The sequence below is a fragment of the Mastigoproctus giganteus genome, chromosome 2 (assembly GCF_048544385.1).
Source record: "Mastigoproctus giganteus isolate SK-2022 chromosome 2, ASM4854438v1, whole genome shotgun sequence".
NCBI lineage: Eukaryota > Metazoa > Arthropoda > Arachnida > Uropygi > Thelyphonidae > Mastigoproctus > Mastigoproctus giganteus.
This window is the reverse complement of record NC_143576.1, coordinates 22,706,061-22,723,581: the sequence shown is the minus strand read 5'-3', so window position 1 is coordinate 22,723,581 and position 17,521 is coordinate 22,706,061. Positions and strand designations below refer to the sequence as shown.

Here is a 17,521-nt window from a genome sequence, read left to right as displayed (position 1 = left end):
TATGTACATAAAAATAAAGTATAACAAGTACAGTAAATTTCTAAAAATCATTATACAATAAAATAAACAGTGAATTAAAAAAAAAGTAATTATGACCTTTTTAAATAATTTAAAAAGAGAACAGGTGCTTAAAAGAATAAGAATTAATTTTAAAATAAAAATATAAACATAATATTAATTCTGAATACAAATATGCTCCTATAGTATTTATAGAAGTAACCAATAAAAATTATTCCTCATTATTTCTTAGAAATTGGCTGAATATGAGAAAACTGAACAGTGACGAAAAGCACTCTCCCTCCCTTTTCCTTATAAAACAGGGCTAGAACCCCAAACATTTTCTTTTTCAGGGTCCTAATTTCTTATCATTATAAAGCTTGCATCTTTAAACGAAATAATTCAATAACTTACCAAAATATTAAAGAATGTGACTGATAGCACTTTTGGCGGCTCTTAGAGCAACATTCCTAAGTTGTATGAATTCCGTTTATTTTAGAAAATGAACTTGCTTCTTAGGTTGTGAGTCCAATCTCGGATGCGTCCCTCCATCTCCATATGATTACACAAACTCTTGATGGGATGCACGTCCGCAACAACGGGAGCCATGGCGAATGAATGCTCTGGAATAAGCCATTGAATACTATATCTGAATAGGCTAATATATTTGAATAGGCCATTGGAATACTCGTGGAATAGGCCATCGTCGTCAAGTACAACATCAGTATTACGTGATGAACTTGCTGCTCTGGAATATTGTCCTGGATGAGCTCCTTGGACTGGACCTAGGTCCTGTAGCTATACAAGCCTTTGCTGATGATGTGACCATCTCAATTGAGGCTGACAGCAGAGCTTCTCTGGAAGCCAGAGGAAACCAGGCACTTCAAATCCTTCAGAACTGGGCAGCCCTACACAAACTAAGACTCTCACCCCCAAAAGACACAATCCATTCTCCTGAAGGGATCACTGCAGCCTACTAGAAACCCCACTATCAAACTTCAAGGCCAAACCGTCAAGCTAGTTTCTACGTTAAAACTACTGGGAATAGTACTTGACCCTAAGCTCACTTTCTCTCCGCATCTTGCACACCTCCACGCGAAAGTGAGAAACTACACTGCTCTCATTGCACGGGTGAGTCGTCGTGATTGGGGATTGAACCGACGCACCCTTAAGATTCTGTACAAATCAATCTTCCTTCCCTTCATAACGTATGGATCAGAGGTCTGGTTTCGCAGGGCAACTCTTTACAACAACAAACGTAAACTGGGAACCATCCAGCGCACCATCCTTCTTACTATTACAAGGGTATGCTGCACAGTTAGCAACCCAGCCCTTCAGGTTCTTGCGGGCGTCCTTCCGCTTGATCTGGAGGTTATTCGAAGGGGCCTCCACTATTGTCTATCCACGGGTATACCAGCAACTATCCTTGGACACTCCATCAATAACCTGAATGAAATCAGGCAGGAAAAGAAAAAAATTGCCATCCTACTACTTCAGACCTGGCAGGACAGATGGACTGCTACCGACAAGGGCCTAATCACCAAGAAATTTATACCGTATGTGAATGCCGTATTTCTAAATCTCCAAATTGGTTTTCTCCTGGTCTTTATACCACCTACCTCATTACTGGACACGGATCAATAAACCATAAATTAACATCCATGGGAATCATTGACAACCCCTACTGTGCATGTGGTGAAATAGAAGACTGGAACCATCTAGTATATACCTGTCAACACTATGAGGACCTCCGCAGCATCCTGTTTACTCGTATACAAGATAACCCTCAAGGAAATGAACACTTATTCATCACAGAAGAAAACTACTACTATGAGTTTACCAAGTTTGCACAAGCCCTCTTCACAAGACGGAGCACCCTATTGCCAACACAAAATAGGAACAACCCAAACATCTGATCCTAACCTAACTGGCCAACCGATCTTAACCTGGATAGGATCAACTGGCGTATGGGCCACCTCATTCCTCAGTGGCAACTTGCACACGGCTCTCTTGCTGTCTTATCTATCGTCCTTCCCGGGTTCCCTTTTCAACTGATGGCATTTATTGCTCCATTGATAACCTGGAGGATACCTTCGCCTACATCCTCCATATTTCTAGCTATACCCTCCTTTCTTGCGTACACTCTGTACTTCCCCGACTCTACCTTTTTTTTTTTTTTTTTTTTTTGTCTCCGTCCAGAAGCTCTGGCGACCCTGGCGGAGACAAGCCAGAGAATAATGGGCAGACTGGCTACCTCCTAGTGGTGTGTGCGGGCAACGTGGAGTCCCACTAGGGGCCCTGCCAAATGCCAGGACACACAACAGAACCTCACGCAATATGTCATATACAACACACAACACTTTTCTGGCATTTACATTAGTACTGTATTCCTTCACAGCGAACATATGGCGCAGATGTGGGAAACCACAGGTGGCGCCTGACCCTAATACTATGCACACTATGCTATGCACACTATGCTCTGAAAGAATGTTCATATACAACATCCAGGCCCTTCCAGAATAAACGGGGTACCGTATCCTGCTCCGAAAAGATTTCATTCTGGAACCATTGTTTCGTGTAGCTCCCTTCACACTTTCATGCATCGATCAATGTGAACCATGATTACTGGAAACATGTAATGTGAACCATGTGAACCTGGACACATTACATGTTTCCAGTGTTCCACTGACTATTGCCAACAGATTTGTCTGTTCCACTCACAAACAAGAAATTTATTGATTATTAAATAGGTGTGCATACCCATTGTCCTTTGCTCATTGTGTTACTGTGCTAGTGGAAACGGTTGAACGTTTTAATGATGTCTGCAACATTTCTTTCCGATTTCTGTAAATAATAATAATAATATTCTTTATTCACAAAATTTTACAAGGATACGATTCTCGTTACAGGCATCCAGAGGAATCTAACATTTGGAGGCATTATATTTACTTACATAAAAACTGCTGAAGCATAGAAAAACTGCATAGAATAGATAGAAAATCCACAGAATACAGCGAATACATCGCTTTCTCCAACGTAAAATTAACCAAAACAGCTTTGAATTATAGATAATTACATTTGAACTGGTTCTTCTGAGATACTGACGATAAAGGACCGTACCGTAGAGTACGATCTAGGCGTAACCTGATTGAACAGATTGAGCCAGTCTGAACATCTTTCACTTGGAGTCAGTATTATCTTTAATGACAATTGTAGAAATGCTGACGGCACGTGAATATCGATTTTATCCTTTTCCCTGTAGCCCGAATCAAAAATGAGGTGGGCAAACATCTGCCTGGACATCCGGTCGTGGAATATTTTCTTCCGGCCGGTTTTGTTCTACAATAGCCGCCGACTGAAGACTCTAAACACTGTCGTTGTCGACACATGGATGAAGTGACCCACCGTCCTTAAACGATGCCCCCGCAGCGCAAACATTTACGAGCCACCTCTCTTTCCCATTTCACGCCTTTAAAGAGTCCACTGAGACAGTGCAGTTGTTCCTATAAGTCTGTTATAGCACATGACCCATATGTCATGGGCGATTTCATTTTCTTTCCACAGAAGGCACGTAGATAGCGGAACAGTAGGTTTCCTAATAAATTGGTAAGGCAGTGTATAAATAAATACTATAAATTTATTATACAAATTCGTAAAATTTATAAATACAGCATTATTTGAACAGTATTCGGTTTACCTGATAATCGTCTTTAAACTCATTCTCGACAAAGCTGAGCCGTCTCAATTCCCAGCTCAGTTCAAAAGCTGTCAAGAAAGGGTCGATACTGGATAGACATATAAGTGAGGGCGATGATAAAGCTCTATATGCGTTAATTCTAGAACGGGAATGGCGCAAGCTGTCTTCTTTTATCCCCAAAACGCACTCTGAACAGTCACAGCGAACATCATGTGGCATTGGTATGGTAGTACCACTGTCCAGGAGAAGTTTTATGATTTCGTAGTTGTCCTTATGGGCAGCAAGAATTAGAGGAGTGATTTCTGGATTAAAGGTAGAAATGTCATGATCCACTTTCTCCCAACTCTGTAAAAGAAAAAAAAAAGAAGAAAGAAGAAAGAAGAAAAAAAAAAGCTGTCTTAGCCACATAAACTTCAAACTAACCGCAGGGTGATGAACCTTAATATAATTAAATTCATTTTATGGCGATATACAGGGTGATTCAGGAGGAATAGTAAATATTTGGGAGGTTATAGTATCGATTATTCTGAGTAAAAAGAAGTTCATATAAACATGTGTCCAATTCTCAATGTATGCGGAGATACAGTTGTTTGAAACTGAAGTGCACAAAGCCATTATAAGAGGTATTAAAGAACGATAAATAACTTATTGTTTGTATTTATTGACTTTTTGAATGATACAAAACACAAATAATTGACAAATTTTTGGCAGTTCACATATGTTCGAAAATCGCACCGCCAACCTCAATGCACTTTGCAACTCTTGTGGTAATGTAACGTGTTGTTCTTCCAAGGTCGGCTTGGCGTTTCTTTATGAGGGCAGCAGTATCCAAAATGCGATCGAGCAATTCGTCTCTTGTATTCACCTTTTTTTTTGTATACTGCGCTTTTCATCCAACCCCACAAACAAAAATCTAATGGAGTGAGGTCTGGAGACCTTGGTGGCCAATGAACGGAATCACCACGGCCGATCCATCGTTCAGGGATAGTTCGATTTAGATATTTTATCACCAGACGGATATAATGTGCAGGAGCTCCGTCATGCTGAAAGTACATACTAATCCTTGTAGCCAATCCTTCCACTAATATTGGAGGATACTATTGGAGGTTCCTCCAATAGTAGTGGAAGTTCGTTTTGCAAAAATTCTAGGTAAATGGGCCCTGTAAAACATGTTGTAACACCACAGGCCCAATCAACTGATTGTCCATGATACCACACCACACGTGTACAGATAAGCGATGTTGAAAATTTGTTTCTGCAGTGGCATGTGGATTTTCGTCTGACCACCTATGGGAGTACGGGTGTTGTTGGTACCGTCACGGGTGAAAGTAGCTTCATTGCTGAACAATATTAATGGACTTAATAGGCGATTAGCATTTACCCACCGACAAAATTCCAATCGCTGGGCGTCGTCTCCTTGTTGAAGGTGTTGCACCCGCTGTATGTGAAATGGATTATTCTTCTTTACATTAAATGTATAGTTTCGTTGTTTCAATTGACATTGATGGCTAAACTTTTAAAAATTGAATTCCATCGTCACCACTTAGAAATGCGCGTTTGATTTTCATGAATTTAATTATTAAATAATAATTTAATAAAAATTCATGAAAATCAAAGGCGCACTTCTATCATTTGGTCATAGGAGACAAAATTCCTAGTACGCCTCTGCGTAGTTCCCTTGTTAATGCCTCTCTCTCTCTTAAAACTTCCTTCGCACTGATTCTTTATGCCCTATAGGACCTCTATATTCACTCTATCAATCATTTCTTCGGTTGTTACTGACTTCCTTGACATTGACATTTTAAAATCTGCCTTGACATTTTGAAATCTGCTGCACTGCTTGTTGTTCTGTGTGATTTAACATAATGTATTCCTTGTGGGACATGCTCACAAACCGAACTCTGCCCGAATCTGTCTTTCGGCATTTGGTAGAGAATAGTTATTACCGAAATATTTACAATAGCGGTTCTGTGTTCCACCTTCCATCCGGCCATTTTTAAGATCTGACGGTGAAATTCGATTTTACAAAGCCTCGATATAACCTAAAAAAAAGCACATCAGATATATAAAATAAATAATTATTTACGTTTGAGTCCATGAATTATCTTTAACCATGTATAAATCAAGAGTAAACTTGAAAATGAAATTGCATGCATGGCGCCAAGAAAATGTCTGAAAATGTTTGCTTCTCAAGAGAATTTATTTAATGAGCCACAGGTTAGAACCATTCGCAATGGTAAGTTAAAATTTTAATTTTGACCTTGAGGTAGGGAGAAAAAGGTTCTTTGTCGCTGGTGTGGGTTGAACCAACGGGATACCTTCTGCGTTAAGAAGCTGTAGAGCATTGCGATATACAGGGTGTTTCAGTTAAACGTTTCAGAACTTCTAAGAGGGGTAGGGTACATCCTGACAACTCGAAATCATATAGCAATGTGGGGTCGGAAATGCTTTCCTGAAGCGGTATTGTACACAGAAGTCGTCGTGCGACGTCGTGGAGCACAGATTCGATTTTCGGTCAATGTATGGGCCGGTATTATGGGAGATCACCTCATCGGACCTTACCTGTTACCATGTCGTCTAACCGGACCTATCTACTTGATTTTTCTGCAGCAAGTATTGCCACAACTTTTGAGAGATGAACAGATTTCTGCATCGACGCAACAGACAATGTGGTTCCAACACGATGGAGCCCCTGCCCATTATAGCGGAGATGTTCGTAACTACCTGGATGTCACATTTGGTCAACAGTGGATCGGACGTGGTGGTCCCGTGCGTTGGCCTGCTCGGTCACCCGACCTATCATGTCTTGATTTTTATTTCTGGGGTCATATGAAATCGCTAGTTTATGACACCCCTGTTGACAATGCTGAGGAGCTGGTTGCAAGAATCGCAGTAGCTGCCGAAGAAATTCGAAATTCGCCTGGACTATTCCAGAATGTTCAGATGTCCATGCGTCGGAGATGTGAGGCGTGCATTGTAGCCCGTGGAAGAAACTTTGTACCTTTTGCTTCTTTTCATGTATTATTAAAACGATTTCTCACTTACGGTCTCTTTTCTTTATGGTGCTTCTGTGTAAAACACCGCTTCAGGAAAGCATTTCCGACCCCACATTGCTATATGATTTCGAGTTGTCAGGATGTACCCTACCCCTCTTAGAAGTTCTGAAACGTTTAACTGAAACACCCTGTATACTGGACTCTCCTGCCACCGAGGAAGCTATAGTATTCTGCTGCTGGGCATCGATATGACGATGAACGCATACAGCCTAGCGCAACCCTCTCCATTAGAACTATGAATTAGAAGTACATTCATTCCCAAAATTCCACCAGTGGCAGTTTTTAATTTGTCTTCAGGCATCAAAATGTCGCTTTCATGTGACTCTTTCTCCTTGTTTTAAAGTCGGAATTTTGATATCTTAATTTATTGCTTGCGTAAACAAAAGTTATGAATGTGTTTAACCTTGATTCTCTAAAGAAACGATCTACTTACATTTGGTTCGCCTTCCTTATGGTTTTCCTTTTCATGTTCCAGAAGCAGCTCCACAGCTTCTACATATTGAGCTTTGATGGCATGCAACATAGCATCTCGTGCAAGAATTCCGTGACTTAGCAGCATCTCCATCATCTCAAGGTTCTCGTTATCTATTGACATCAGAATGGCTGTACGTCCAACAGGATCCATACAGTTGACATCAATTCCCAAAGCAGGTATGGAATTTGCTCTTTCCAGTATTCTGAAAACGTATTTTAACATAAACAGATAAGTATTTTAAACTATTCATGAGTTAATAACATCGTATTAATATATTATTAGCAGTGAGGTTCCGCTCCTTACAATAAGGGCAATTCAATAAGAGTAGCAAACACTATGTACTGTTTATCATAGCCTTTGATTAAGTGGAACATTAAACGAATCTATTATTAAAGTTTGCTGTATAGTAACATATAAATTTAGGACATGAGTTACAGATGCATGAGTGAAGTTATAAAGTTCTGCAGAATTTATAAACTCAAAACTGTACTTTTGGTTACAGGACTTTCAGAAACAGGGGCAGTACCACACGCTTTCTTTGTGAGAATTAAAATTCTGCCGCCCACTTGGCGCTGTGACACATAATTCGTATGAAATAGTAAATTATTCGTGTGCCATTCGCGATGGATGTTCCGTAAACGTTGTTCCGTTCAAGGAATTGAACATGATGGTCATCTCATTCCCTTTTTGTAACTCCCTTCGAGATGGGGAGATGTCTTCAAAACCAAACTAACAAACACTGATGGTTTGAAAAGTTGTATGAAGAAAAGTCAAGTAGCATCATGACTACTGTGTCCACTAGTGCGTGTGAAAAGACATGGAAAAAAAACAAGCATATCCTTGATAACTTTCGTGCCACTATCGCCCAGTCTCTGCGGTTAGCACAATGGTTGCAACTGCTATCATCCCATACCATGTGGAGAGGGCCTGTCGTATTAGGAGGAATATGTTTACTCTTGCCCAAGTTCACGTGACCGCTAAATATGAATAATTATAATATTCTTGTTAAATGATTAGTCGTAAACTCCTCTGACCTAGCTGGTCATGCCGCAATATAGAGAGAAATTTTAAAACTGAACATCGTATTCACATGCGAACGTTTTTTTTTTTTTTTTTGGTAGTTGTTGGCGCATAGGCTTCTGTGGCCATAATGCACCTCCCAAGGTTTTTGCAGTACTTTGATCCAAGCCCGAAGCGGGAATCGAACCCGCGACCTTTAGGTTGCCAGGCAGGCACTTTACCCACCCGGCTAGCCCGGTCGGCGATGTGAACATGTTTATATATCCTATCATAAGCAAGTGATATTGTTAGAAACGTGAAGCTGTGACATCAGTCACTCAATTTGGCAACTTTATCGTTTTGATTTTTTAAATGATGCAGAACTTTATCACTGCCCTGTGTAAGTTATGATTCAATTTACAATAAACTAGGTACAATAACACTACAGAGGGTGACCCCAGTTGAGGATAAAAAAATACTATCAACTAGTAATAAATATAAATATATATCTAAGGGGCCATATTTTGTTAATAATAATAATAATATTATTATTATTATTACTATTATATCAGTCGTTTGATCCTGACAATTTATTCAACTGTGGTTATCGAAGCCGATGAGTTGCAGGGACTGAGAAATATTTTGTTGGAATTTTAAGGGTATGAATATTCCCTTGTTTAAAATTAGTAAAAGTTGAAACATCACAATGCTCTTGTTGTTTATTTAATGTCTATTCGTATTTATAACATTAATTTTAGCCTAAATTGGCACCACCATCGGTATTATCGTTTTGCCGAACTTTGTAATATAAAAATCTCACAGCCGAGATGCTACGACCAGTTCAGAGACGTAGATGCGGCGACTGAGGTTTTGTTGTTTTATTATTATTATTATTATTATTTATTTATGTAAACCCCAAACAAGAGAGGTATTAAAACCTATAGTACTTAGTACCGTGTTTAGGTTGGAGGTTGAGAAGACGAAAGAAGATATTTGTTGACATTGGACTTGAACTTGCAGATAAGGAACCGCAACTCAAAGCGGTCTTTACGCAGTTGGATAGCCTCGGAAGATTCTTTCCAGCAAACACCATCCAGCTATTCAACAACCTCAATATCAATCCTGAAAAGCTCTGCAATTGCAAATCCTACAGAAAGGAAGTTCTCAGAAACTCTTACTTGCAAATACAGATGTAAGGATACAGTTTCTGCACCTTGTTCGGCCTGGCACGAGCCACTAGGCTTTAAGAAACCCGACCGCATCAAAAAATAAATGTCAGGATTGTCCTACCTACCCCACTCTATTCCCCACAGAAGAAACCGACTGCTGGAAACAGTAAATTGGACTTTTAAATTTTTATTTTACTGTATGGCGGTCATTCCTGTTGTCATGATGTTTCAGATGTTGTACGCTGTTTGGCTGTAAATATTTGTTTATGTAAATATGGTGAAACTCCCACTTGTGTGTGTGTTTAAGCAGAAGGTATGTTTCAATTGTCACGATATTATGTTCTTATCAGTTTACAGTAGTTAAGTAGTAAAAGCCTTTGGGAGTAATTAATAACTCAAATATTTTATTTTCCAGATAAAATATACTTATAAATCAAATAATATGTATTTCAAGTATTTTATAATTGTATTATATTTTGTAACATAGTTGCATATGTATGATCACACCCCCTAGGCAGTGGCTGTAACCGGGTGTTCTCCTAAGAGAAATAAACTGATGATAATAATAATAACTTCAGTAGACTGTAATTTTCAGAAAATACGTATGAAGGAAGGTTAGTCCAGAAAACGTCAGTTGAATGAATAAACGAGGAAGATGAAAAGTTGGTTCCGTGAGTTTGAAGTTGGACAGTAAATGGATGTTGGCTGGTGGCGGTACGTGTTCGTACCGCCACCAGCCAACATTTCTATAATTCCCGCTCTCTCTGAAAGAGAGAGCGGGAATTATAGAAACCAATTCAGAAGAACAGTTCCGATGAAAATATCTGTAGAAAAGACATGCAGCAGAAACAGTACGTCTATGAGACAGCGAGTGGAGAGACTTTGTTAGAGATGAATCATTAATTAACCTAACTGCCCTCTTCTGAACAGAATCAAGAAGCCTCAGAGAGCTTTTGGGAACACCACCCCAGATGTGGGAACAATATTCCATGGCAGGGCAGATTTGAGATTTATACAGAGTGAGCAGCTGTTTGGAAGAAAAGTAACGCCGAGAGTGAAAGAGAAAACCAACTTTTTTAGATGAAGAGGAAGCAATATTTGTAATGTGCTTGTGCCAAGAGAGATTAGAAGTCAGGGTAATCCCTAAAAGAGATATATCATTTTTCCTAGAAATCGGAGTGTCACTAAAGATAGGCATAGGAGCAGAAGAATCCTTTTTGCGAAATATAAGACAAGACTGAGTTTTAGAAGGGTGAAATCAACAAGGTTTCTCAAAATGGAAAGTGGAATGCAATGTGCTATCATCGGCAAAACTATGGATAGGATTTCCAGTCAATGGAAGAAGGTCATTAATATACAAGAGGAAAAGAGTGGGGGAAAGAACTGAACCACTAACGCGGGTGTCCCCCCAAGATGTGTTGGGGGACACCGGCGTTAGTGGAGAAGTTAAAAGACAGAGAGCCATCTACCATCACCCTCAGTGAGCGATCCGAGAGAAAACTGGATAACCAATTACAAAAAACAGTAGGCAAACCATAAGATGGAAGCTTGTTTAGAAGACCTTTATGCCAAACACGATCGAAAGCCTTTGAGATGTCAAGAGCAACTGCTTGTGTTTCACCGAACTTTTCCATTGAATTTGTCCATAAATGGGTAAGATAAGCCAGAATATCACCAGTGGATCGACATTGACGGAATCCATACTGGCGATTGTTGATCAGACGAAAGGTCTCTAGGTAGTTTAAGAGTTGGCTGTTAATTGATTTCTCCATTACTTTAGAAAGAATAGAAGTAATTACAATGGGACGATAATTGAATGGGAGGATTTGTCGCCCTTTTTAAGAACTGGCTATGAACAAATTTCCAAGCAGAAGGAAAAACACTTTTGAAATAAGAAAATGAAAAAAAAGGCGGCAAAGAACAGGAGTAAGTTCAGGTGCACAGGTTTTGAGAACAAGTGGAGAAATACCATCGGTACCTGGAGCTTTCTTAGCATCAAGATTCGTCAAAATCTTTCTGACATCCTTTTGACGGAAGACCACAGGAGGCATTGAATGGAGGGTGTTCGGAATGGTGGGAGGTGTTTTACCAAGATCATTAATACATGAGTTGGAATTAAAATGGGATGCTAGCAGGTCAGCTTTATCCTTGGCTGAAGTGACAACAGAACCATTTGGTTTGGACAGAGGTGGGAGCAGATATGGGCAAAGGTTGCGACCAATAGCTTTGGCAAGAGACCAGAATGCTCGGCTACCATTAGAGCAAGAAGCAAGTTTTATACCTTAGCCTGTTCAAACTCTAGGTTTGGACGGATTAATAACTGCTTTACAATTGTTGCGAGCTTTGGTGTAGGCAGAAAATGAAACTGAAGAATTAGAAACAAGCCGATTACAATATGCAGCGTTCTTCTCTTGAACAGCCTTAGAACATTTATTGGAAAACCCAGGTGTAGATAAAGGACAAGGTTTTAAAGTGGAATGTGGGATAAAGGATTCCATCCCTGCAAGAATAATTTCACTGACATGATCTGAGCAAACGTTGACATCAAAAGTTTTGAAACAGTAATCCGACGAAGGAAAAGAAGAAAAGAAATCTAGCAGGTCATCCCATTTTGCATTCTTGTAATGCCAAACAACACGAGGTTGGGAATAGCCATGAGATAAAGGTTCCATTGGAGAAGAGAAACTCACCAAATTGTGATCTGAGGTGCCTAAAGGACCTCTCATTTCGACCATGTACTTAGAAGGGTTGTTTGTGAGAAAAAGATCAAGCGTGTTTGCTCTATGGTCAGAATTGTCCGGTATTCTTGTAGGTAAATGAACAATCTGTGCAAGGTCATTAGTAATTTCCAAAGCCTCAGCATCTTGACCAGCTGGGTCGGTGTGACTAGAAAACGCAAGCCAGCTGGAGTTGTGACTAGAAAACGCAAGCCAGCTGGAGTTGTGACTAGAAAACGCAAGCCAGCTGGAGTTGTGAACATTAAAATTACCAAGGAAAATTACCTCACTGTTAGGAAATTTGGACTGGAGAAAGTCAAGTTGCAAAGAGAGGAAGTTTGGGAGAAAGTGATTTGTAGAGTTGGGAGAACGGTAGAGACAACAAATGAATTTGACACAATGAGTTGGAGAGATTTTAAGCCAGAGAAGATCGAAAAGAGGAGGAGATTCCAAATTGCCAAGTTTCTGACAGGGAATATCGGAACGGACATATTCACAAGTACCACCTTTGAGGGGAAAGGAATCATACAGCGAATAATTTGGGCAACTGAGATGAGCAGTAGTTGAATCAACCGATAACTGAGATTCTGTCAGAAAAAGTACATGGGGTTTGGCAGACTGCAAGTGGAAATGGACATCGTTGATATTAGAATTCAGACCACGCATATTTGTGAAATCGATTAGGAAGTGTTTGGGAGGTTTAGATCTTTTCGCAGATAAGCTTACTCTATTAGTTTGACAATTCATGGTGTATTCAATAGTAAGAAAAAGTGGATGGGACATACTATATGAAATAATGAAATTTTTGGATATGGCGTACACGTAGTAAGAATATACCCAGATCCTTGACATAACGTAGCCTCGACAATACCCCCCCCCTGTATACACACTACTCTGACTCCCTCCAGTCACTATCTGGCAGAGTAGAGGTAGCAACATTATATACTAGCTGACCGGAAGCCTCCTAGAGAGAGTTACCAATAGGTTCGGTCCGGTGTACTAACTAGCGGCCGGCCTGCGAACACCGTTTTAGAGCTGTACCCTCGAAATGTAAGGAAGATTGGATCTCGCCACGATGTTTATCATAACTCAAGTCATCAGTCATACTGCATGATGGAAGAGATGGGAAGGGTTGACCGAACTTAACTGTGGAGACTAAACATGGGTTCCACCACTTCAAGCCTCCAATAAGCAAAGCGGTGGTATTGCACCGGTTGATGAGAGTCATCTACCACCTAGTATTGCCTGGTAACACAGAGGGGCGGCATTCCTCCATGTGGTGTGGGCGCCACACCTCGACCCCTGCTTACGTTGGTTCACACCTGGGTGGTCACCCACCGTGTGCTTGTGCAAGCATAGAAGGATATTCTTCTTCTTCTTGGATTTGACACTTCACACCATCTATCTATTCGTGATTTAAACCAAAAATACCTTCCTTTAGAAGAAACAAGTCCATTCACTGCAGAAGAACTTACTTCAATCTTGAATAAAATTCAGTCAAACAAATGTCCTGGCGATGACCTGATTGATAACATATTTATCAAACACTTTTATGACCTAAGGCCCAAAGTTCTACTTAAATTATTCAACAACTGCTTAAATACTGGAACGTTTCCCAAACCGTGGAAACACGCCATTCTTAAGATTTTACATAAACCTGGTAAGCCACTAGATAATGCGAGATCCTACCGCCCCATAGCCTTGCTCTCTCACCTGGGAAAAGTGTTAGAGAGATTAATTGCCAATAAAATAACCACACTGCAGGGAGCCACAAGCTCCACATCCTCTCTTCAATACGGATTTAGGCAAGGGCTTGGATGCGAAGACGCCTTATTAGAACTCCACCACCTCATTGACTGCTCCACTTCCAAGTACGTTATGGCAATCTTTATCGATTTTGAGGGCGCTTTTGATAATTTATGGTGGGAAAGTGCCCTCAGCAGACTCCGTTCCAATCACTGCTCTCTTCAGCTTTATAAACTTGTTAGAAACTATTTTGCTGATCGCACCGTCACCGTCATCACTAAAAGCACGAAGATTAACAGATCTGTCTCCCGTGGTTGCCCCCAAGGATCTATTTTAGGTCCCTTGATTTGGAACCTAGTTCTCGATGATTGGCTGCTTAGGACTCCTGAATTTCAAAATGTGCGACAACTTGCGTATGCAGATGACATTATCATTTTAGTGAATGGAAACTCAAGATCTGAATTAGAACTCTATGCCAATAAAGTACTCTTTGAACTATCGTCCTGGTCCTCTAAGAACAAATTAAAATTATCCCCAACAAAATCGAAGATCATGATTTTTAAACACAAATTAGACTATCGCAGACCACCAGTTGTAAAACTTGACAAGAAATCACTTCCACTTGTCCGAAGCACCAAATTTTTAGGAGTCATCATCGACGACCGCTTTTCCTTTACTGAGCATATTCAACATCTGTCTGTCAAAGTTAAGAGTTTTACCGCGATGCTGCTCCAAATTACCAGACATGACTGGGGACTGAACACTAAAACCCTACATCTATTTTACAATGCTGCCATAATCCCAATTACAACCTACGCTGCCAGCCTTTGGTTTAGACGTACTGCACTCAAAACAGTACAAACCAAGTTATCCACTATTCAACGTTGCTTTCTCCTCAGCCTACTTCACGTTTGCCGAACAGTATCAACTCCAGCTTTACAGACTCTTGCAGGCACCATACCACTTGACTTGCATGTTGTGTTTAGAGGGCTTTGCTTTTACATCCGCAAAGGCATTTCCGTGGAATTTCAGGGAATCATTGTTAACCCTCAGACTGATCCCAAAACTGAGCGAACCAGATGCTGGAATTTGTTAGTGAATACCTGGCAGAATAGATGGAATTCTACCGAAAAAGGAGCTATCACCAAAAACTTCGTTCCCGACGTAACTGCACTACTTGCATCATCCACCAGAAAATGGTTTTCACCCTCACTGTTTACCTCCTACATACTAACTGGGCATGGTTCGCTTAACGCAAAACTCTACCAATTCAGACTTTCCAATACAGTCTCCTGTCGATGTGGGCTACCGGAAGACTCTCCTCACGTACTTTTTGAATGCTCCATTTACGATGATCTAAGATCGGCTCTTAAGGCAACAGTACCAAACTTGTGTCCCGGAGGTGAGAAGATACTCATTTCTGTCAACAATTTCCAGGCCCTTCAAACCTTCTGCAATGCTGCTTTTAATCGCAGGAAGGCTCTCAACCTCAATGTTAATTCAAGAAATGAAACTGAAAATGCATCATAAATCATAATACAACTGTGCGCTGCCTCGTCGTCCTGATGACGTCATATACAAAATTGTTGTGGCTTTCAAGAACACACAAAGATTTTGACAGATGCTGCACTTCTCTGACTCATCCTTTATCAAGACTCTCTTCAACTAAACCTCTGCTCAGTGATACCGTCATCTACCAGAGACTTCTGACACCACTCCAGATTAACAGAATTCAGAATTATATCTAGAAATTGTTCCTGCCGATCATGATTGAATGACATTACAACTTCTGTTTGACAATACACCTTTTCTCTTTGTGGACCACTTTGGGCAGCACTGCATACAGATGTGGGCAAGAAATGGATAAAGATTTTATTTTTATTTTTTTTTTTTTTTTTTTTACTTTATGCTATTCTCATCCTTATTTCTTCGTCTTCTGCTGTCCTTTCTCCTGGGAGTGTGTGTGTGTGTGTGTGTGTGTGTGTGTGTGTGTGTGTGTGTGTGTGTGTGTGTGTGTGTGTGTGTGTGTGTGTGTGTGTGTGTGTGTGTGTGTGTGTGTGTGCGCGCGCTGTTGCCGGCTTGCTGGTGCGGGGTTCTTTTGAATGGCTCCAAATCCTCTTTGGACATTCAGTACGTGACTGTTGAGGTTGGCCATGGTTCTTGCGCAGTTGTGGCCTACCTCCCCGTGGTGTAGACGGACACTGGGCAGGCTTTCCAGGTGATCGCCTGCCTGGTGACAAAACGGCCAGAAACAACTAAACAACACAACAACACACACACTGCACGAACATAACGTTACACACATTTCTGGCCTGTTACAGTGCTTTCTGTAACCATCACAGTGTACAAAGACGGAGATGAACTTTCGTTCAGGTGCCGTCCTACATAAGATACTATACATGTCTACATGTCTACATGTCTTCTTCTTGGATTTCTCCGTTGTATCAACTGTTATCTTCGACCTAAGTTTTTTTAATACAATTTAATTTTGTTCTTCGCTCTTTTCTGTTCTCCCAGTCTCCATTCTTCAATTACCTCTTGTCCCTAGCCGCCCTCACTGCCTTCATCCATATGCTTCTAGTTCTTCCTCTCCTTTTCCTTCCAGGGGGTTGTCCATTCTATTGCTTTTTAGGTAATCTCTCTTCCCCCATTCTCATAACGTGTCCATACCATTCTAATCTTTTTTGTTCTATTTTGTCTATGATGAGTGTCCATTGCTTTGCTTACGGCGTAGAAGGATACATCGGTTAAAAGATTCATTGTCTAAGTTCATATGTTTAGTTACCTGACAAAATTGTGAATACTTGCATCGGGCATAGAAATACCTCTTCCCGGGTGCGGTTCAGACAAAAATACTACTGGCTAACATTTGCTGAATTCTGTAACATTTAAATCTGTATAATAATTCTAATTCGTTAAGCTACTGCAATGTAACATGAATAGTTCATGCGAAGAAAAAAAATCTTTATTCCTCGTAGTATGTACTTATCTTACCTTTGGGCGGTAGTGATGTCGCCATGTTCTACTGCTAGTAGATAACGTTTCTCAATAGGGGACAGTTTTTTCGTAAACGGGTGGTAAGTATTGCTTCCTGAGCTTGATGGTGGTTGCCAAGAATTATTCACCGTATTCTTCTTGGTTCTTCCCTCCATTATGATGGAAGAACCTCCAGAAATACGTAATATCACATGAGGGACCTGTGGCAAATCAAAGGCTGCGTTAACGAATAAACATATAATAATCAAATAAACCTCATTATAGCTACTGTTAAATGGAATTAGGAATCGAATGTCACGCAAAGGTAACATTACCGAAATCATAAGTTAGACCCATAAAGTAGCATGCAAATAATAAATTTTATAATTGCAAACAAATAGAGCATTAAATATTTTATTTTCTTCCTTAGTCAACGAACGTCTAAGTGTAACTGCATTTAAAAGATTGTCACTGCAGCTTATTCAAAATCAAACGATTCTAAAAAGTTTTAAAAAATAGTGAAAAATGTTCCAATGAAAATTTAAAATAAGCAATGCAGATATAACTCAAGTTCCCCATAAAATAAAGCATCATTATTCTTTGGATCCGTAGATTGCAATAATAAATCAGTAAAATGCTATTTCATTTATTTATTTTTTATTAAAATAGTTTTTAATTTGAAAATGATT

General features: G+C 40.0%; 1 protein-coding gene across 1 annotated transcript in view; it reads right to left on the bottom strand.

The window, feature by feature from the left end:
- LOC150089217 (transient-receptor-potential-like protein) overlaps positions 1-17,049 on the bottom strand; it is a 127,662-nt gene extending 110,613 nt beyond the window's left edge. Inside the window, exons 1-3 of the mRNA XM_090389904.1 lie at positions 16,851-17,049; positions 7,184-7,427; positions 3,695-4,039 (exon numbers count right to left, since the gene is read on the bottom strand). Of these exons, the coding sequence (XP_090246030.1) occupies positions 3,695-4,039; positions 7,184-7,427; positions 16,851-17,008 (747 nt within the window). The 5' untranslated portion in view covers positions 17,009-17,049. The remainder of the gene's footprint in view (positions 1-3,694; positions 4,040-7,183; positions 7,428-16,850) is intronic.
- Positions 17,050-17,521: the final 472 nt, after the last annotated feature.